Here is a 21,320-nt window from a genome sequence, read left to right as displayed (position 1 = left end):
TGAAGCGACTGCTGTTGTGATTTGCCACTATACAAGTATAACTGAATTGCTAAGCTAAGCAGAGCTATCACATCATTTATGGAACATGCAGCTAAATAAACAAATGTTTCTATATACTGAGGTGTCAGAACTCATTGAAGGCACAGGAAAGGTTGTCAGATTTTGTCTTTATTGGGTAAATAGTTAAGGCATCAAGCTTTGGAAATGCATTCCACAACTTAATTTCTTTTGGGTTTAAAAGTCCTGTTTCTGTCCATGTACAAAGGTAGATTTTGCTTTATCCGATTTCAGAATTATTGGGAGTAACCAGAATCTGTGTGACATCCACTTGGAATTCTAAATGTTATTTCTATTGTTACATTTTTTATCCATTTAAACACAAAAATGTGACAACTCCATAATGATATTAATAGAAATGGTTTAATATATTAGAATTTTCTTTCTCAGATCAGGTCCATCATTAACTCACTTTGATCTCCCCATCTGATAGTTGATTAGAGTGAGTAAAAGTAAAAACACATTGCAAGGAACAGAAACCTTCCCAATTATGAGAAGGAAGTGAAGGAAGGAAATGTGAGCAGTGTGCGGAAACAGGCCACTTCCTGTCACAGTAAAATGTTCTGCATTGCTTGAATACATTTAAAGCAAATCAGCTGGTACTACCATAAAACTCAAACTCATGACAAAAAGAAAAAATAAAACAAAAAAACCAAACTTACCTTTGGTTAGAATGTATATGGCCCATGAGAAGAACATTTATCTTCAATCTGTATTTCCCTTCTTGATTTGTTTAAATTGTTATTTATTTTAAATTGTGTTTGACAGGTGATATAGTGATTAAAACCACTTTAAACAGCATCAGGAACAAAGCAGATTCATCCAGGCAAACACTGAGCATCCTCAGGCCTGAGGACATTAATCTTTGGTTTTAAAAAAAAATAGAAGTTTCAATCACTTTTTTTTTTTTTTTTTTTTTTTTAATGTCCATGCTTCCATGGGAAAACAAAACAAACTGGTAAATTCTCAGGATTCAGTGTTTCTTAATAATTAATGGGATATGTGAAAGTTTTATTTAGTTGGCTGAATTTATTTTGGGTTTTTTTTAAACGTCTTTCCTAAAATGGACTACAAAATAAATAAAGCAAAACAAGCAAATGTTGGAACACTTGAGAAGCTTGACATTTGATATAAAAAACAAGACACCCCCCGCGCAAAAAAACAAAACAAAAAAACAAACCTAAATCCCACCATGCATTATTACCCAGTGAAAGTTTTTTAACAGGAGAAAGAAACAACTTTTTTATTAATAATAACCATGATTGAGTGCGAGATTTACTGAGAGGTATGTTAGAACAATTTCAACTTCCTGAGGATTGTCTTTGCAATAATTTTTTTAAAAAAAAACAAAAAAAACCCCCACAAAAAACACAAAAAAAACAAGAATATAAATAATATGGAAGCCAGTTACAACCAGAAATATGATTATAAAAAACTAACAAACAAAAACTAAAATGAAAAATCCAGACTATACACTTACCTTTTAAAAAAAAAAACAAAAAAACAAAACAAACCAGATTGACATTTTCAAAAGTTTAAAAAAAAAAAAAAAGAAAAAAAAAAGAAAGAAAGAAACGTGACAAGCAAGTTAAAGTCACTTTAGTTTCTCAGAACATGAGAAACTAATTATTTTGTGCACCAACTTGGCTATTGACTGAATATTTTTGGCTTAAATTGGCTTCCATACATTGTCAAATACACAATCAAATCATAACCAATATACTCATAACAGTTAAAGGTTTGGGAAATTCTAAATCAACACAAATTACATTACAGTTATTTACTTTGCATTTACTGGGTAATTTTTAAAGCTGCCCGCTTCTCAGACACAAACTATTTTATCATTTCAAGTAACATAATGCTTTTTACACAAAATACAGATTATATAGAATGTATTTTTTGGTAACAATTGGGACTCCATACTAGTGTATAAGAGGCTTTAATCTCAGTGTGCTTCTTCACAGTGAAAGCACAGAATGAGTTAGATTAGCACAGAGGATATATTGCGGTTACATTTGGGCAGAGATGATGGTGCCTCAGGCGTTGGTGGTAGGTCCGTCCTTCTTGCTGATCTGACAGTAGAGAGCCATGGAGAAAGCCAAGCCGAAAATCTGCAGGAACAACAAATGACTCATTATTAAAACTTTAATAAAATAAGACAAAAGAAAATATAAAAATGGTAATTGTTAATCTTTGGGTCTCTTCCACATGGCGGGTCTTTTGCCCCATCCCCTCACCCCCAGCTGGTCGCAGCAGACAGCTGCCGCTCCCTAAACCTGGTTCTACAAGAGGAATCAGGCACCCCCAGGCAACTGTTTCTGTGATTTGGCGCTATATAAATAAAATTGACTTAATGCCAATTAATTAATTAATCTGCTTTTTGCATGTTCTACAATTTTTCTATCAAGAGAAAAATAAAACTTAAAAATTAGAGTATGACTTTTTATCTAGTGAACTCAAATATCCCCTGAAGTGATGTGGTGACTGTATGTGTCAGCTCACCAGCAGGACGGCGATGCCGAAGGCAATTCCCAGCACTATCACCATATTGTCATTCATCAGCTTGATGATTCGGGTGGAGCAGGGCTGCAGGGTGAGAGCAGAGCAGCGTGGGTTATTATAGTTCATTTAACTGTGTCTCAGCGATGAGAGTAAAGTAAGAGTGTGGATTTCTTGTTCAGATATAAAGTGAAATCAGATTCCTGCTGGGATGCTCAATCCAGTGTTCAGCAGTCACAGCCTTACCGTGCTGTAGTAACCTTCTGAGCCACACTCAGCACCGGGGACAGGGGTGGGGCTCTGGGTGACATTGCAGCGACAGGATTCTGGGAATGGATCTGGGGACCAGTCTGTCTTTCCGGTCACAACACCACAACACTTGAGCTGGGAAGAAAATACAAATAGGATTGGAACTAGTGTAATAGTTCTAGTAAACCCCTTATTGCTGTTCAGCCTGTCACAATACAGTGGCTTTCCAAAAGTATTCGGAACTTTTCCACATTTTGTCACAACGCAGCCACAAACATGAATCAATTTTATTGGAATTCTACGTGAAAGACCAATACAAAGTGGTGTACACGTTAGAAGTGGAACAAAAATCATACATGATTCCAAACATTTTTTACAAATAAATAACTGAAAAGTGGGGTGTGCGTAATTCTTCAACCCCCTGAGTCAATACTTTGTAGAACCACCTTTTGCTGCAATTACAGCTGCCGGTCTATTAGGGTATGTCTCTACCAGCTTTGCACATCTAGAGACTGAAATCCTTGCCCATTCTTCTTTGCAAAACAGCCCCAGCTCAGTCAGATTAGATCAGGGGTGTCAAACTCAAATACACAGTGGGCCAAAATTCAAAACTGGAACAAGGTCGCGGGCTAACGTTAATATTTATTGAAATATATTTATTCCTCCAGATTTAAGAATGAATCTTTTCTTATGGACTCAAACAGGTTTTGCTGAAAAACTGAATATAGAACAAGCAAAGCTTAATACTAAACAATATATATATTAGCTGTATAATACCAGTAGGCCAGCTCTGATAGTAATTTGGTATGGCTTCGCGGGCCAAATGTAATTAGGCTGCGGGCCAAATTTGGCCCGCGAGCCAGAGTTTGACACCTATGGATTAGATGGACAGCATTTGTGAACAGCAGTTTTCAGATCTTGCCACAGATTCTCGATTGGATTTAGATCTGGACTTTGTGGATGTGTTTTGTTTTAAACCATTCCATTGTTGCCCTGGCTTTATGTTTAGGGTCGTCGTCCTGCTGGAAGGTGAACCTCCGCCCCAGTCTCAAGTCTTTTGCACACTCCAAGAGGTTTTCTTCCAAGATTTTCCCTGTATTTGGCTCCATCCATCTTCCCATCAACTCTGACCAGCTTCCCTGTCCCTGCTGAAGAGAAGCACCCCCAGAGCATGATGCTGCCACCACCATATTTGACAGTGGGGATGGTGTGTTCAGAGTGATGTGCAGTGTTAGTTTTCCACCACACGTAGCGTTTTGCATTTTGGCCAAAAAGTTCCATTTTGGTCTCCTCTGACCAGAGCACCTTCGTCCACATGTTTGCTGTGTCCCCCACATGGCTTGTGGCAAACTGCAAACGGGACTTCTTATGGTTTTCTGTTAACAATGGCTTTCTTCTTGCCACTGTTCCATGAAGGCCAACTTTGTGCAGTGCACGACTAATAGTTGTCCTATGGACAGATTCCCCCACCTGAGCTGTAGATCTCTGCAGCTCGTCCAGAGTCACCATGAGCCTCTTGGCTGCATTTCTGATCAGCGCTCTCCTTGTTCGGCCTGTGAGTTTAGGTGGACGGCCTTGTCTTGGTAGGTTTACAGTTGTACCATACTCCTTCCATTTCTGAATGATCGCTTCAACAGTGCTCCGTGGGATGTTCAAGACCTCATAGAGATGCCTCAGGGTTGGGAAACTGACATTTGTCGCCATGTATTTACATTGCATCATACCACTGACAGACTTGCAGGCAGTTGAACGCACAGTCGCCCTCTGGTGGATGTGTGCAGTAAGCACACTCAATCTCATAATGTGTAGATCTGTATTCAGGCGCAGTTTATCTTAAATTTGATGTCCCAGAATTTTAGTTTATGCCCCCTGGTCATGTGTGAGCAGCAGGCAACTGGTTATTCATTTTTGGGTTACATGTTGGGCTTCAGGAAATGTAAATACAATGAGATACCCTGTACTACCAGCACATTCGAATACCACAAGTGTGTTTCAAGATTTAGGTTAACTCGTGTATCTGATTGACTGCTTCTAGGAACGTCTTTCTGTATTATTGAAGAAAAACTGTGTGTGTGTGTGTGTGTGTGTGTTAGTTACATCTTTCTGCAGATTCTTCAGGTCACTTTTCACCGTGTCAGGTTGGTTTGCAAGTGGCAACATAGCTTTCAACTGCTTGTTCACCCAGTCTTCCATCTGCAAACAGAAAAGCAACATGACGTTTGAGCCTCATCAAAAATAAAATTAAGTAGTCATATAGTCGCTATTTTACCTTATTCTGGCTCACAGCTCCTGCGATGCCTGCTGCCACCAGGAGGATGAAGATGATGAGAAGGAAGATGAAGAACTGAGGGAACACACATGATATAGATCAACAATTTTTGTAAGACTTGCTGAGGTGAAAAGTTAAGCAAAATGTGTTTTCTGTCCACCTAAAGTTCACACATCTTTTTAATCGACAAAAACATTTGTGTCATAGTAACAAACCAACATATTTCAGTTTTTTAATCTTACAATTTAGCTGAAATAACTTCAACATCTGGATAGAAACCCACCAGCAGTTGGCAAAAGTTTCAGTTACTGAACATCAGGTATGTGTGTCGGTACAATCCCTCAGTGTAGGTTTCATTAACTAAGTAATGTGTTTTGCTTCGCCTCCTTCCAAAAACATTCCCAAAATAATCAAAATGTGATGCTCACCAGCAGCAACATGCAGCGGCTCTCTCTGTAGGCTCCACAGCAGCCCAGGAAGCCGAGAACCATGATGATCGTGCCGATGGCGATCATCAGGTTGACTGCAGGGAAGTACTGATCGGTGATCTGTGGACAGATGAGGTGGAAGTCAAAGGCAAAGTCAAAGGTTGATCTAAAGTTTTAAAAGCACCTATGTGTGTTAGAGAGGATGTTGAGGTTTGTCTTTATGGAATAGTTTAAATGTGATCAGAGAAAATGTGATGAATGTCTGAGTGACAGATGGAAAAATACACAAGGATATAGGCAATGTGAAGTGAGTGCAAGTTTCAGATGACTGGTCCTGGTTGCTGAGCATGAGAGTAGCTCTGATGCGATACATAAAGCTCTGAAGGCAAAGCTGGAATCACAGTAAGTTTTATTTACCACATATTCTCCCTGCAGAATTAAACAAAGTCACCTTTTGAGTGTTACCACAGATGATATAAACACAGTAAAGACTTATTCTTGTATGAGAGGTCCACACATCATCTGGAATCCATTGAAGAGACCCACTGTCACACCACTATACTTAGTGTTGGGGAGTAACAGAATACATGTACCGCCGTTACGTATTTAAAATACAAAATATGAGTAACTGTAATCCGTTACAGTTACCGTTTAAAAATGTGGTATTTAGAATACAGTTACTTTGTTGAAATAAATGGATTACACGGCGGTACTTTCCCGTTTCATATTGTGGCGGGTCAGGACTGTTTGGGTTTGTTTGACAGCTGTGTTCTGTTGTTCCAGGTGGCAGCGTTACGGTTTCCATGGTTACAGGGTGACGCTCTCTCTCTGCGCGTTTCCTGGGTGAGAGAGCGCCTTTTTGTTGTTGTTGTGCTAAGCTAATAGGCAGAATGCTACAGGTATAGCTCTAAAGAATGTAGCATCATAGGCAGTGTAGTCCGTGCTGCAGGGAGAATGGACTGCCATACATGTTATGTGTCTGTGAGCGAGGGAGGGAGAAAAAGGAAAAGTACGAGCTGTCATCGAGCAAAAACGGGAGCTGGAAGCATGTAAATATAATAACCACCACTGCAGCCAAGAAGAGTGCCTGACGAGCCCAGTTGTAAGTAAGCTATTAAGACTCGACTGTACACTGTGTTCGTGTTTTCCTCCAAAAACAATAAGTTCCATTGGAGCAGCCTTTCAACGCCTCTCTCTGTCCGTCTCTTGCTAGCAAAGTTGACCCAGACAACAAAGTAAAGCTAGTTTTCGGCTATGAGCCCGACACAGAACCCACCGTATTAGCCAGAGGTCTCTTTACTACGGTTCGGAGCCGCGGACCTTCAGTAACAGTAATAAATCACAGCAATAGTACATTCATGTAGTTGTAAACAGCATGATAATATATTAAGTAATCCAAAGTATTCAGAATACGTTACTCTCATTGAGTAACGTAACGGAATACGTTACAGAATACGTTTGGGGCATGTATTCTGTATTGGAATACATTTTAAAAGTATCCTTCCCAACACTGACTATACTACACCATCGCCTGCCCAAAGCCTTAGAACATGCACTTCTGTGCTCATCTATGCAATACTGCAGTCTCTTTAAAGTCCATCACTGACTCACCTGGTTTCCACCCTTGCCGACTCTCAGGTAGATGGAGACGGCCAGGATGAGGCAACCGCTCAGCTGGAGAGAGAAGAAGACTGACATTAACTGAATGAGCCAATTTTACACAGAATCTGGCGACATCTGGTGGTAAAACTCTGCAGCAGCACAATAACAAAATAGATATCGTGACATTTAACAAACACTTCAATCCTCCCTGGAGGAAAAAGCTCTATAGCTTTCCTTTAACATCCAAGTCAGGGGAAAGAAAAGTTTTTCAGAATTTGTAATGCATGGCAATATTTCCAGGTATATACATGGTAATATTTAACATAGGGCAGACAATTACCAGCAGGAATAAAATGTACACATCTACTCAAAGGTGACTTTCTTGTAAGTACAAGATTGTTTGTGTCGTGTTGCTGAAATTGCTTATTTTGGTGCAAATGACGAAGAGATCTTTCTATCTTCCTTTTAATGTTTTAATTTTGATTTTCTGATGCTGCCATTATCAATGTCCTCCAGTAATGAGAGTCAAAGCTATGCAGCAGCATCACATTTAGACATGACACAGCACTGCCATCATCATGTTAAAGTAAAAATTACAACATTGTCCTTTATTTTCATCAATCATAGTGATTAGAATAAGATTAATACATTTAAAATACATTTGATAAAAATCATAAGAGAACACTTACAGAAGGAATAGAGGGACCGAGTCCAAATAAATAAAAATCAATAAATGGTTTGACTAGGGTTACCAAAACATCTACCAGTTACTATAAGATCCTTTGTCACATCCAGCTTACTTTGAGCTTCCCCCCCAAATAAATAAATCTGACACTTCTCATGTTTCCAGAGGTTTTTTATGTGAGGTCCTGATCACATGTGCATAAGTAAGCAGAGATTGTCACAGCTGTGAACCAAATTAAGCCATATCTGTCTGGTTAGTTTGATAACGTTCGCCGCCAACCACATGTTTCTGACTGAAAAAATGCATACATACATGCATGCATACATGCATACATACATGCATACATGCATACATGCATGCATCTCCCCCCCCCCCCCCCCCCCCAGGATGCAACACCTCAAACTGCACCTGAGATAACAGCTGGTAGTGTTATCTTCCTGGTACTGATCTGTGTGGACTGTGTCTAGGATTTAGGCAACTGGAACAAACATTGCTCAAATATCTCTAAAAGTAAAACCCTGGTTAACTTTAAAAAGGTCACAATTAGTGATTGAAAGTTACAGTCAGCTCTTTCCCTGTACACGTGTTCTGGGTCAGTTCCTCGAAGACATGCCCAGCTGCAGGAGAAGTAGATTTCCGTGATTAAAAAGGTCACAGATACACAGCAGGGGTCATAAATGGTCCTAGTCAATCACAGGAATGTTAAGCAGCAGCATAGTATTGACTTCCTAGGTTGTCTGTTTCCTGTAGTACATTTTGTACACTGAAAAACACTGAGGTTGTTTTCTCCTTGTGGCTACAATTAGATTTAAAAGACAAAAGATGGACTTTCAGATGAAGTCGGAGGGACGCGCTCATTTCTAAGGACAAAGTCATTAAAAGGTCATAATGGCAGGAAGGACGCGCACTTCAAGTTCTTTATGGGGAAACCTTTTCTGCACAAACATTTTCTATACTGAAAAGTGTTTTAGCATTTAAAATCTTCTCATATTCCTGCTCATAAAGCATTTTAGCTGTAACCCCTGCATATTGACACACAAAGTGAGTTAATTCACTTAAAAAGTAAAACTGGTGATTAGAAGCAGTGAAAGCTTGAGAAGGTTTACAGTTTTGTCAGATTTAGGCTGTTGCTTTCCTCTTTTAAAATCATTTTGTTTGAAAATCTTTGACGGGAGAAGTCTTGACCAAGTGCGCAGAGGAAAGCTGTACAGATCATTATGAGACTAACAAAAATGACAGACTCATAACATATGCAGAATTAAAACAAGTCGGAGCTCCTCAAATCTTTGGGCACAAAAAAAAAAAAAAAAAAAAACCCGCTCTGTGTCATTTTCCATGCTCTAAATCGTCCTCGATGTCAAACACAAACAAGTCGTAGACATCTTTTGGGCAGATGACAGCAAAGTGACGTTCAGTCTCGTTTAACAACAAACAAAAGCCTGCTGATGGCGATACTGCCCGAGGTGAAACAAAACAAAACTCAGTTTTTGGACTCTACGTTTGCTGTTGAGACATCTGCCCTCATGTAATAAAGAACGAATAGAGGCCAGAAACACAGACGTGTCCCACCTGCAGAGTCAGACATTTGGTTCTGGGTCTCACAACTTCAAGGAGAGTGTGTGAAAATCAGTACCGAGAACTGGGAACCGTCCTTTGTCAGGTGAGTGGGCGTGCAGCACAGGAGTGTTTCAAAAACCCACATCCAAACAAAGTCATTGTTTTCTTTGGGAGGTGTTGGCGACGGTTGCAGGGGATCATCACAGCACATACACGCAGAGAGACTTTCTGTTAGGAGAAAACCTGCAGAGCAACATGCTATCAGAGACTAACCCGCCCCAGGGAGCAGCGGAAATAAAGGCCGAAGCCTTTATGAACTATAAACTACGTCAGGAATTCGTCCCAACTTATTCTTTCTCACATTTACCACACAATTTCCTCAGGGATTAATAAAGTATTCCGATTCTGATTTAGAGCCTTTTTAACCACAACCCACAGAGGCAGACACGCGGGGCCCTCTCAGCTCTGTTAATGTAATGGGAAACCACTGAAGTCTGTTCACGTGTTGTTGTCGTCACACAGTTTTGTCCTTTTTATGAGTAATTTCACGACATGCACAACTTAACCTTTAAGTGCCTTTCAAGGGTAACGTTGCTTGTTAATTATTTACCATTACTCCACCACAACGGGAAAAACCCAACAAAGTTTAAGATTAGAGATCCCAGTGACAGGGCGCATGCACACAGGTTAATCTTGGCCTTGGAGTATTAGTGCTGAATATTATAGAAAAACAAATAGAAAGAAAAACGAGTCGAACATATTCTAGACAAACAAGATCCAACCAGAGTAATTATGTTACGCAGAAAGGTGAGAGGAATTTGGAAGTCCGCAAATCAGAAGTTGTTTCCATAAAAGCATGACAAAATGTCAACGCTTCGGAGGAAGAGAAGAGAGACGTGTGAACACATTTCTCAATGTCAAAGACAAGAAGACTAAACCGTGTGGAGCAACTTATCAGTAAAAACATGACAGACTTCTACACTTTAGATTTAGTCTACAGTAATCGTTTGGTATTTAATCGACTCGGACTAAAATAATTTAGATGGTTAAATCAGGAGTAAAACCAGTAAGTACGTCATGATCGGGCATGTTCCCAAAAGCAAGGAATGAGGGTGGTTAATTCCTTAGCACTGATTCACAGTTGGAGACTCATCGTCATTTCATATCACACCCTGCAGTGTGGCTACTAGTAACCACAGAGCTTTGCAATGCCATGTGACCACCGAAACTGTAAACGCCTCCCTCAGTGAGGTCTCCGAGACACTGCTTCAAGTGGACTGTCAAGTCATATCCGACAGTAACCCACCCAAACTTCCAGTTATTTACGGGGTGTTTTTTCCAAATTATTCAGGAAATAATGAAGCTCTTCACATAAAAAGGAAGCAACATTTTAATATGACACAGTACAGTTCCTCTTTTTTACTTGTTCAAACATCCCAACAAAAGGTGGCACTTGGACTGATTTGTAGAAATGGGGTCTCTGAACTCAATTAGATTCAGAAAGTGCTCGCAGAGAATCAGCTGGATTTGTGGCAAGGATAATAGAGGAAGGACACAAAACAAGCCTCACAGACACAGAACCCAGGGGAGAGCCAGCTGTGTGGCCGTTTTGCATTTGGATCTTCCTTTGGTTCATCTCTGTGGTCATTCAGGATGTTCTGAATCTCATCATCATCTAATCATTTTTTACCTTATTTAATCTATAAGATGGAAAAAAAAAACCCAAAGGAGAGTGGTCACCCATTTTGTGGTACCATATCTGTGCCTCACTTCACCATTATCCACAGTGGGCTTATTAGATTTCCTTTGAAATGTTCAGTTCTAGCAGAAGGTTTACTGACAGCTGCTTTAATAATAATGTATACAAGCGTCCTCTTTGTTTGAGTTATGAAAAATACATAAAACATTGATAAAGCTCAACACTAATGCCACTCGGCTCTGTGCCTCTGGTCGGTGCTGAGTGCTGCAGTAATGCTTCCTGAGGGCTGGTCTGCAGTGGTTTCTGTGGCTGAGTGCTTTACAGACAGACCTTAAAAGTTCCTTGAAGGATAAGACGGAGTCGTGTTTGAGAAGATAGGTGGTGAAAGAGGATCTTTCTTTGTTGTTTCTCAGCAGAGCACAATATGAAAACCAGCATTAAACGAGCTCCACAGAAAATAAGAGGCCTGCTCCACCCTCGCCACCATCATTAGGTAAACACATCACGTCCACTGAGTGGCTGTAATTAAGTTGGGATCGATTTGACTTCAGTTCTGGGAATCTGAGAGAAGACCTGAAAATAACCACAGCAGGCTGCAGAAGGAAACCTTTCAAACAGGACGCACTGCTTGATGAGGATTACAAAATGCCAGAGGCTACATGCATGAGTTTATGACCGAATAACGTTTAAACCTGCGAACACACACACACACACACACACACACAGCGGAGATGAACATGATAACATGCTTCTGCTTGTTCTGACTGGCTGTGCTCCAAAGACAATGACATATCCGGCTGTAATGACAGAAACGACTTCATAACTGGGCCACTCGGCCAGACCAACACGTTCTTACTCCTTACGCGTAATATTTTACGCTAGGTGACAAATCATCAACATTTTATGCTTTCGGATACCCAACATGTTCCTAAATGACAAGATTGTAAAAATGAGAAAACATGAGAACTGCTTGGACTCAATCTACAAATGTTCGTTCATTTTCTTAAAACCGCTTTAGAAGACACTATTTTATGTCATTTCTGTGCTGGTTAAGGTTAAGAATAGGGCTGGAACGTGTATTACCACGGGACTGTCCTTCCACTGGATTTCACCCACAACCCGACGTGTACCATAAGAACGCGGAAGGTAACCTTTGCGTTCCTCAGGAACACCGCAGGATGTAACAAAACGTCGGTATGCTACGCCCCGAGTGAGAACGGGCTGGCCAGACGGATACAAGTGCAGATCATGTACAGCACATGAAGCCAGCTTTATGAGCAGTGTTCATCATCTTACACCAGAATCTAAAAACCCACAGATTTCACTGAAACTACGGTCTGCTGATACACCTGAAGTGACTCAGAAGACAATAAGACTTGCAGTCATTTATTTCACACCAGTTTAATCTGCGTGATCTTCAAACTGACGACAAAATGAAATTATCAACAGCCTTGGCTTTCATCATCAAACAAAGACCAGTTTAAAAAATAAAAACATGGCTTAGCCATTGAAGTCACTGAAGAAGTTTCTCAGATCTGGATTCTCTCTGAAGGCCACCAGGTGGCGACAGCTGTGGTTTCAAAAAGACTTCGAGCCCCAAAAATGTTTATAGGAAACCTGCGTTTTTGACCAGACTTCTGTGAACAGTTTACTGCTGGGTTTATCTGCATGGTGATGCTGAAGAAAAAAAAAAGTCTGATTTGTAAATCTTGATCACGTCATGGTTGAAAAATTACGGTTATTTGTGCTGTTCTCATTGGCTAACAGCACAATTAGCTTGTTGGGGAAAAACTTCACAATTACGTGTGAAGTCAGACTAAGACTAAGTTTTACGTTTTTAGCACACCAGCGTTTGTAGTTCTGGCTCTGACGGAGAAAACAAACTCTTGCCTTGCACAAATATGTGCTCTTAAAGTCTTTAAAGTTTTTAGTGGGAGCGGCTACTCAAATACTTCAGCTCCAAAGCTGATAAAGGCCTTCCATTGTTCCGCCTACAAAAACAGAGATAATGTATGTTTCCTGGTACCACCAGGTTGGTGTTGAGCAACAACAAAAATTACTCAGTCAAGCTACATGTTGGGCTCCTAGCAGCACAGAATCTGTGGGATGGAGCAAACATTGCTTGGAAAATATGAAAACAGTGCTTTTCAGAAAGACTTCAGAGAACCTCCAAAGACCTACATACAGCGATGTTTAAAAGCAAACAAAAAAACAAAACCAAAACAAATCCAGGGAGCGCCATCATGCTGAATTGCTCAACTCAGGGGCGGAGCGGACAGCCATGCCCAGAAACCGAACAAATGCCTGTTTGTGAAGCCAGAAAAATCTGATACAACCCGTTTTACTCAATTGACGGAAAGACAGAGGGAGGTCAGGACACACAAAGAATGCAGAAAAGGGAAAGACGGGGTTAAAGAGACCAAATTTAAGAAAAATCTTAATCAAGTTAGAAAAAGTAGAAATATATTGGAAATAAATAAATAGATAAAAAAAATAACTTTATTATTGAAAGTTGCATCACAGCTTCCTAAACCAGCATGCCACACCTACTGTGCCAGTTGTCAAACTGATTTAGGGACGAGGCCCAAATCAAATAAACTGAGCGCTTCAACCACAAATCAAATAAAACCAGCAGATTTGCAAACTTTTAAATCAGACTCAGTTGAAATCTGTTGAACAGCCTCAAAAACTCAGACGCCACCTGTAAACACCTGCCCAGTCCATCACCTGTGAATAAACTGTAAGAACTCAAGTTGTCTTAAATACTCACCCAAAATAGAAGGTTGAAGAAGAATAGAAGGTATTTGACACACTTGTTAACAGCCATGGTTTTTCCCTCGATTCACGTCGACCGCCTGCTTCAGAGGACTCGAGCTTCCTGGACAGTGAACACACAGTCTGTCAGATCAGTAAACACACGAGCCTGCTCTACTGTTTCCACCCATTCAGGGTGTGTCCCTCACTGCACCCTCCTCATCCTGCTTCCACATCTCCGCTCTCTTTTCCTCTTTTTTTTTTAAATTTTCATTTTCCCTGCAGGATTCCCTCGTTTTTTTCCCCCCACCAGTTTACTATAATCAGATAAAATTAAGATCAACATATGGAAAGAGCTCATGTTTAAACTCACTGCTCGGCTGAGACGAGAATCTGAATGATACTTCAACAACTAGGATAAAGGAGGATAAACAAACTGTTTCACTTCAGCAGTAAGTTCTGACTTCTGATAAGTCAACTGCTGTTGGATGGATGGATGTGTTCAAACATTCACATCCATCTGGATCAGTTTTATACTTGTAAAGCAGCATCAGATGATCTGAATGATCTTCTGCCCGACATCAGCAAAGCCAGCAATATAAATCTAACTTTACCCAAGAAGAAGCCACTAAGCCAAAATTCCAGCAAGATTAATGGGATTAGTTTAAGCATGAGAAGGTTCTTTAGTCTTAAATAACCTGTAACAAAAGCCAGAAAATCCTGATTAGGTGGCTTTCAGTTGCAGGGATAATACAGTGGGTGTTTCTGATTCCAGCTGCAGGACTTTTTTTTTTTTTTTCCTTTTTAGGTGGGTGGGTAAGGAAAGAGACAACCTTGCTTCTCTGGGGTTTCCACATTTTACCAAGCTTAGAGGCTGCTTGGTACATTTTCACTCAAACGTAAACTCCTGAACCCTCACAAAGTCATTTCCACATCAGCGGAGCCTGGTTTGAGGGTAAAATCAGATCACCAAACCACAATTTAGACCCCGGTTCTTTTATACATAGTTGAAGACACCAGGCCACCACACTGAAAAGAAAATTATTTCAGGTTCTTGTTTCATGTGTTTGTGTGCCCGAATTTGTGCATAGTGTTCCTCCTGGTTCCTCTATCACACATCCGACAATAAATGAGAACAAAGCAGCGAGCTGCAAATTACATCTCGGTGTAAACCAGCAGATGGCAGATTAATCATTCACATTACCTTCTGTTTCCGTTCTGTCATTCATTCACTCACTCACTCACTCAGGCCTCTCCCAGGTCCACTCTATTCCCCAGACTTTCACTCCTCACCTGTTCCCAATTTCCCAATCAGTGCACCTGCCTCCTTGTACCCGATTACCCCTCCAGGATTTCTCCAGTCACTGTTGGGTTTTCTGTTCTACCCTAGTGAGTTTTTCCCTCTGGTTTTGCCCTAACACCCACACACAGAGGTACAACTTATTTTCTCACTCATCTCAGAATCAGCCACCTTATGTGTCAGTAGATTATTACACATATTATCATCACAACTATTTTAACCTTTTAGTGTAATTTAAAAAGTCCAAATTATTCCCAGCTCACCTTTAATTTTCAGCACCTGTTTGGGCTTTTATGAAACATCAGGTTAAGTTAAAAGTAGAAGAGGTTCATGCAGAGGGTAAGATTCTAGCAACAGGGTGAGATGGAGGCAGATGATCCGCGGTAGTGACCCCTAAAGGAAGCAGTGGAAAATGGAAGAAAACGATAAACTAATTGCCTCTCAGACTGGTATTAATTTCCAGCAAACAGTGTAAAAATTAAGTAACTACAATCACTTTGCAAAACTTTTGCGAGATCTCGCAAAACTAACTCGGGATCTCGCAAAAGTTTTGCGAGATCTCGCAAAACTAACTCGGGATCTCGCAAAACTTTTACGAGATCTCTCGGGATCTCTAACTCGGGATCTCGCAAAACTTTTGCGAGATCTCACAAAAGTTGAATTCCAACAATGGCGGCAGCTACTTAGTTGTAATATTACTCTTTCTGGGTCACAAAATACACTTTTAAGATATTTTGAGGCGTGAATGTAGTTGTGTAAACGTCAGATATCTGCTCGGTTTACAAGACATCACATATTTGCAAAAGTGCTCCGACGTTTTCGGAGATCTGACACCCACCATCTCGAAGCTAATGGGAGGTCGAGACCTACTACAGCCGGAAGGAACACCGCTTTCCCGGAACAACGTGCCTCGACCTCCCGGTCGGCTTCGAGCTGGCGACTAAAACTTTTGCGAGATCTCGCAAAAGCTTTGCGAGATCCCGAGTTTGTTTTGCGAGATCAAGTCCGTCTTAATTTTTTTTTCTCTCATGTCCCCTGCGGGGCTCCGTAGTTACTGAGAAGGCATCAATGCTAAAACAAAAGACGTCAGTTTAGACTTGAGTTAAAAGAATAGATGCTCATACAGGAGGAGATTAATATCTAAGTGTTAGGAACTGGAGTGAGAAGTGTCATTCAAAGAGAGCCACACAGTACAGAACAAGCCTGGCAGATGTAGGATGCAAAAAATTTTTAAAGACCTTGGAAAGAAAACAAGTGAGAGACATCTAAAAACTTCAGAACAACTGCCCAGACACTCGTGAAGGAGTTAAGGCTAATGAAAACAATCACTCAGACTCTGCACAGGAATTAACTGTGAGGCCACAGACCAAGAAAAACTCCACTTTTGCAGAAGAGACTAAAGTGTGCTAAGGACAACCTGGAGAGAGATTATTCATGCTAGAAGTGAGTACATTACTCAGATGAGCTCAAACTGGAGCTCTTTGGTCACAGAGACGCAGCTTATGTTGTTTTTAAAGAGAAAAGCGAGAGAAGTACAACCCGAAGTAGAGCGTCCCCACATTGAACCACGCTGGTGGGAATACTGTAAACGTTACTGGCTAACCTCCACAAAGCCCTCACTCCCACTGAAAATGTGTGAGGTGAACTGAAGACCAAGGTCCGTACCAGAAGGCCATTGAATCTGAAGGAACTGGAGAGATTCACGGGACATGTGAGACGTGTTTCTGTGTGTAAAGAAAATAATGTGAGCGTTTAAAATAAAACTGGGATGTTTGAAAAACCCTTGAACTGCTCTGGATCAGCTCTCCACTTCTTTGCCTTCTTGAGTCTCTGAGTCGTTGCTGGTTTTTCTCTGCCAGTTTTGTTTTTCCCATCATTTATTCAGCAATGGTCTTCTGAACCCTCCATCCACCCTGACCTTCTCCCTTTTGCTGAAGGTCCGTCTAACTATTCTTCAAAGTTTGGCTGGAGATGATATACGTTGTCAAAAGAACTGGGGGTCATTTTAAGCTTTATTCTTTAATGAAATATTAAATGTTTCATTCTTTGTCTTCTCACTGAGTGTTTTCTTATTTTTAGAAAATATCTGCTGGATTTAGGTGTTCCCCATGTGCTCACATGCTGTCCTTCCTGTTCCTGCACTCTTATAGTGCAGTCTGGTCTGCCCGTAGACGTCTTACACATGGAGTGTAACAACCTGAGGTACCATTTAAATGAAGCACAGCTCATAGGACAGTCTGGAGTGATGTCATACTGACATTTTTCAGGCTGTGAATGTGACGTGTAAGAAGCAGGGAAGGAAAGCAAGCTGTGGTGACTTTCTCTGGGCACGTTGGAAGTGGTAAGAAGATTTCAACTTAATTTCAAGACTTAAATATTTAATGTAATGATTCATTTCAGTGGAGCAGTAAAGAAAAATGCAAGGAACTGTAACATAATCTGGATTCTCTGAGACTCAGCATGTCAGGACTCGTCTCACAGAGCCCGACACAGTCTTCTTTTCTTTAGAAGAAAACACCCAAACCTTTGCTGTATAAATCAGGTAAATGAGCAATTTTTCCTACATTTAGTGGAAATTTCAATCAAATTAGTCCATGCATAGCTGTAAATGTTCACTCGTGTGGAGTGAACAAAAACACACACAGCAGCACAGAGACTGACACCTAAAACGAGAAAAGGACTAAAAACACTGAGTTTGCATCCGGTGATCTGGTGTCACTGCTGCGTTTGTTAAGAATCCAGAAGGCTATCAACACTGCAAAATCTAAACTTAGGACATAATCAAAGCAAACTGAATCATTGTAGGTCTTAACTGCACTTTAATATTGCTCTAATATTTATTTAAAGTATGCAAGCAGACAAATTCACAAGAAGAAGCTTTTATCACAGCAGCGTAATGCTCATATTCATACAAGAATAACACAAACATCCCATCTATTTCTGCTTTTTGGTTTATCAGGAAGCCACAATGACGTCTACTAAAGAATCTCTTTGGTGCACTCTTGAGCGTCTGACAGCTGAAGAGTTCAAGAACTTTAAGTGGTTCCTGAAGGAGGGGGATATGGAAAACGGTTTTCCAGCCATCGCAGAGGCCCGACTGGAAGGAGCGAACAGGTTGGATACGATTGATCTGATGGTGCAAAAATACCACTGCTCAGGAGCTGTGCAAAAAACCATGAAGATCTTAAGGAAGATAAACAGAAATGATCTGGTTCAGGATTTGTCAAACAAGTCAAATGAAGGTAAAAAAAATATGAAGAGCTGAAAAATAAAGGTTCACATTAGTTGCATGAATGATTGCATTTAATAGAGCTCAAGAAAAATCCTCAATAAAAAAGTTGTTTACAGCTTTTCCTGCTTTGGCTTGTTTTAGACCACAAGATCTCTGCAGCGCTCCCACGTGATGATGAGACAAGGAGGGCCAAACTGAGGGAGATGAAAGCCCGAATTGATCTGAGGATCAAGGAGAAGCAGATAAAGATCTATGAAGTCAGATGCACAGCAGAGCTCAGCAGGAAGTCTGCAGAGCGACAGACCTCAGAGAGCAGGAGGGCATTTGAAGCTCTGGTGGCCTCTGTCCAGAGCAGTCTGGATAAAATCATCGGAGAGATCGATGAAAAGCAGAAAATGACACAGAAACAGGCTGGAGGATTAATCCAGCAGCTAGAGCAGGAAATCTCTGAGCTGACCAAGAGGAGCGCAGAGGTGGAGCAGCTTACCAAAGACCAACGTGAGTTCCTGCCAAGCTTCTCGTTCACAAATGAGATGCTGACAGAAGCCAGGTTCCCCCAGCCATCTTACAAAGAAACTGTGATAAGCACTGTGACTCAGCTGAAGGAAAAACTCAGCAAAGACATGGAGATGTTTCTCGCTGTGCCTGAGCTGAACAGGCTCCGGCAGTTTGCAGTGGATGTGACACTGGATCCAGACACAGCACATCCCAACCTCATCCTGTCTGAGGACGGGAAGCAAGTTCACTGTGGTGACATAACACAAACTCCCAAACAACCCAGAAAGATTTGACCGTGCTATTAATGTTGTGGGAAAGCAGAGCTTCTCTTCAGAAAGCTTTTACTATGAAGTTCAGGTTAAGGAGAAAACCTCCTGGGATTTAGGTGTCGCTAAAGAGTCAATAAATAGGAAGGGATCAATGTATGTGAGCCCTAAGAACGGCTTCTGGATAATATGTTTAAGGGCAGGAGAGTACAAAGCCTCACGTGTCCATCTCAGTGTGGACTCTCAGCCAAGGAAAGTGGGAGTGTTTGTGGATTATGAGAATCGTTCGGTCTCTTTTTATAATGCTGAGTCCGCACAACTCATTCATTGCTACACTGACTGCTCCTTCAAAGAGAAACTCCGCCCTTTCTTCAGCCCCGGGACTCTTCATGGTGGCCAAAACTCCACTCCGCTCATCGTCTGTCCTGTCTATGACAACTGTCAGATCTGATCAATCATCCTTTCAACTGCGTGAGACTTGTCATAGAGTCGTCAGCTTCTCCGCCTTTATTTATTTATCACCCCTAAGTGGACATCTGAAAACAAAAGGTCCAGATGACTGTGACAAACTTATCACACCAAACCCTCAGCCAACATTTGAGTGGTTCACTGTTAACCTGATGGGAGTGTTCAGGGGTTAATATAGTTTGTAGTATTCAGAGGGTCCAGTGTGGCCCGCTGAATAGCACAAAAATGTAATCAACCCTTCACCGACCCCATGTCACACAGCAGCATCAGGATTGGGTCTCCAGTCGTTAAACAGATGGTGTCATATGGGGCTGTTTGAATTGTTTATTTTATCATCAGTTTTACAGCCTTCAAACTTAGAGCCTGCAGTTTGCCACATCACACTGAAATAAGGTGCTTAAGAAAGGAACATCTAGTTTCTTTGTAATGATAAACGTCTAAGTGAATAATGGACGTGGGAAATAAGTTTTTACACAATTCTGAAGTCTTTGTGTGGCTCATGAGCCAAAAAGAGTTTGACACCCTGATGCAGGAGCTTCAGAATTTGTGTGTTGTTAGTTGTGATCTTGCGGAAGGTGTCACAGACGGGCCACAGTTTTACGCTCAGTACGGTGTTCCCTGACAGATTTATTCTCAGCATTCAGTTACATGGTTGAACAGGTAACTTTGGCCTGAGCTTATTTAAGACCATGCCGGTGACCACTGCACATGAGCTTCGGTGTCATATTTTACTCTAAAAGTTCAGGGTTTGGTCTAAACTCTAGAGAAGCAAAACCTTCCCGAACAATCAGAAAGAGAGAGGTGTCAGAGAGAGACTGGTTTTCAGCCTTCAGGGTCTTATTTAACACACAGACAGTCATTTTTCAAACATCTCCTCCCTCCAGCAGATCATGTTTTACTTGCATGTCGAGTGTGGGGATCCAAACTGCGACGGTAACCGTTCTAACTTTGCATGCAGCTAGCAGGAGATAAACTCATTTAAATGCAGGTGTGGTTTTTCTACATTTAGACTCACCAAGGCACGTCTTTCACCATCAGCGATCTCATACTTTCTAATCCTCTCTTTTTGTAAAATGGAGCAGACATGGTTTCAATTTTCTCACTGATATTATCAAAGAATATAGAAACCTTTAAAATGGCACTACACTAGTTTAAATACATTATTACAGGAAATATCATGACTGTCCAGTTCATCCATAACATTTTTCTTCAGTGTCACCTTCTTGTTCCTCATGCTTATTCTGATGGTGTTTCATAGAGACATTTTTCCTAGTGCACTGTGCAATGCCACCACTCACTTAGTGCTACTTTGATTTTTCTTTCTGTGTTTGAGCAGGGATGTCAGACTCCTTTTATGTCATAGGCCACTTTGATGTTAAGTGAATCAGACCAGTGAAACTGACCTTTCTGTCAGTGTAACTACACAGTTACACCAACACATCTTAATATAAGGCAAAGAAGTGCAGTTTTAACTGTGCACCTCAGTTTTTCTGCATGATAAAGAAATATCGCTGTTGGGTCATTCCATCTTCTGCTCGACAGGAGCAACAGAAAAAAATCCTAAAATCTGAACGACCGTGGTCTAAAAAAGACACACATATTTAACAAAATCATTCTGAAATCACATGAAAGTGGGTTGATGGATGACAAAAAGGTTTCTAAAGTTTCTCTGTGGTCATTATATATGGTAAAACTTTGGATGATAACATTTTTTTGTTCAAATCAGAGATGGTCAAACATAAAATTTAAAAAGGTTG

At 40.8% G+C, this 21,320-nt stretch overlaps 1 protein-coding gene and 1 pseudogene across 2 annotated transcripts; one reads left to right on the top strand and one right to left on the bottom strand.

Annotated features, from left to right (window-relative positions):
• Positions 1–720: 720 nt before the first annotated feature.
• LOC146499293 (tetraspanin-8-like) lies at positions 721–15,120 on the bottom strand. Its single transcript, XM_085138057.1, has 9 exons — positions 15,004–15,120; positions 13,816–13,923; positions 7,114–7,176; positions 5,503–5,622; positions 5,075–5,149; positions 4,903–4,998; positions 2,803–2,940; positions 2,560–2,643; positions 721–2,168 (listed from the first exon to the last, which is right to left on the bottom strand). Exons 2-9 carry the CDS (start codon positions 13,870–13,872, stop codon positions 2,094–2,096), a joined length of 708 nt encoding a protein of 235 aa, XP_084994183.1. The 5' UTR covers positions 13,873–13,923; positions 15,004–15,120; the 3' UTR covers positions 721–2,093.
• A 573-nt stretch (positions 15,121–15,693) lies between these two features.
• LOC146499292 (pyrin-like) lies at positions 15,694–21,319 on the top strand (annotated as a pseudogene). Its single transcript, XR_014870219.1, has 3 exons — positions 15,694–17,440; positions 18,059–18,341; positions 18,473–21,319. The product of XR_014870219.1 is annotated as a pyrin-like (transcript).
• The last annotated feature ends 1 nt before the right edge of the window (position 21,320 follows it).

This window comes from Neolamprologus multifasciatus, chromosome 17 (genome assembly GCF_963576455.1).
Source record: "Neolamprologus multifasciatus chromosome 17, fNeoMul1.2, whole genome shotgun sequence".
NCBI classification, from domain to species: domain Eukaryota; kingdom Metazoa; phylum Chordata; class Actinopteri; order Cichliformes; family Cichlidae; genus Neolamprologus; species Neolamprologus multifasciatus.
This window is presented reverse-complemented; position numbering and strand designations above follow the sequence as displayed.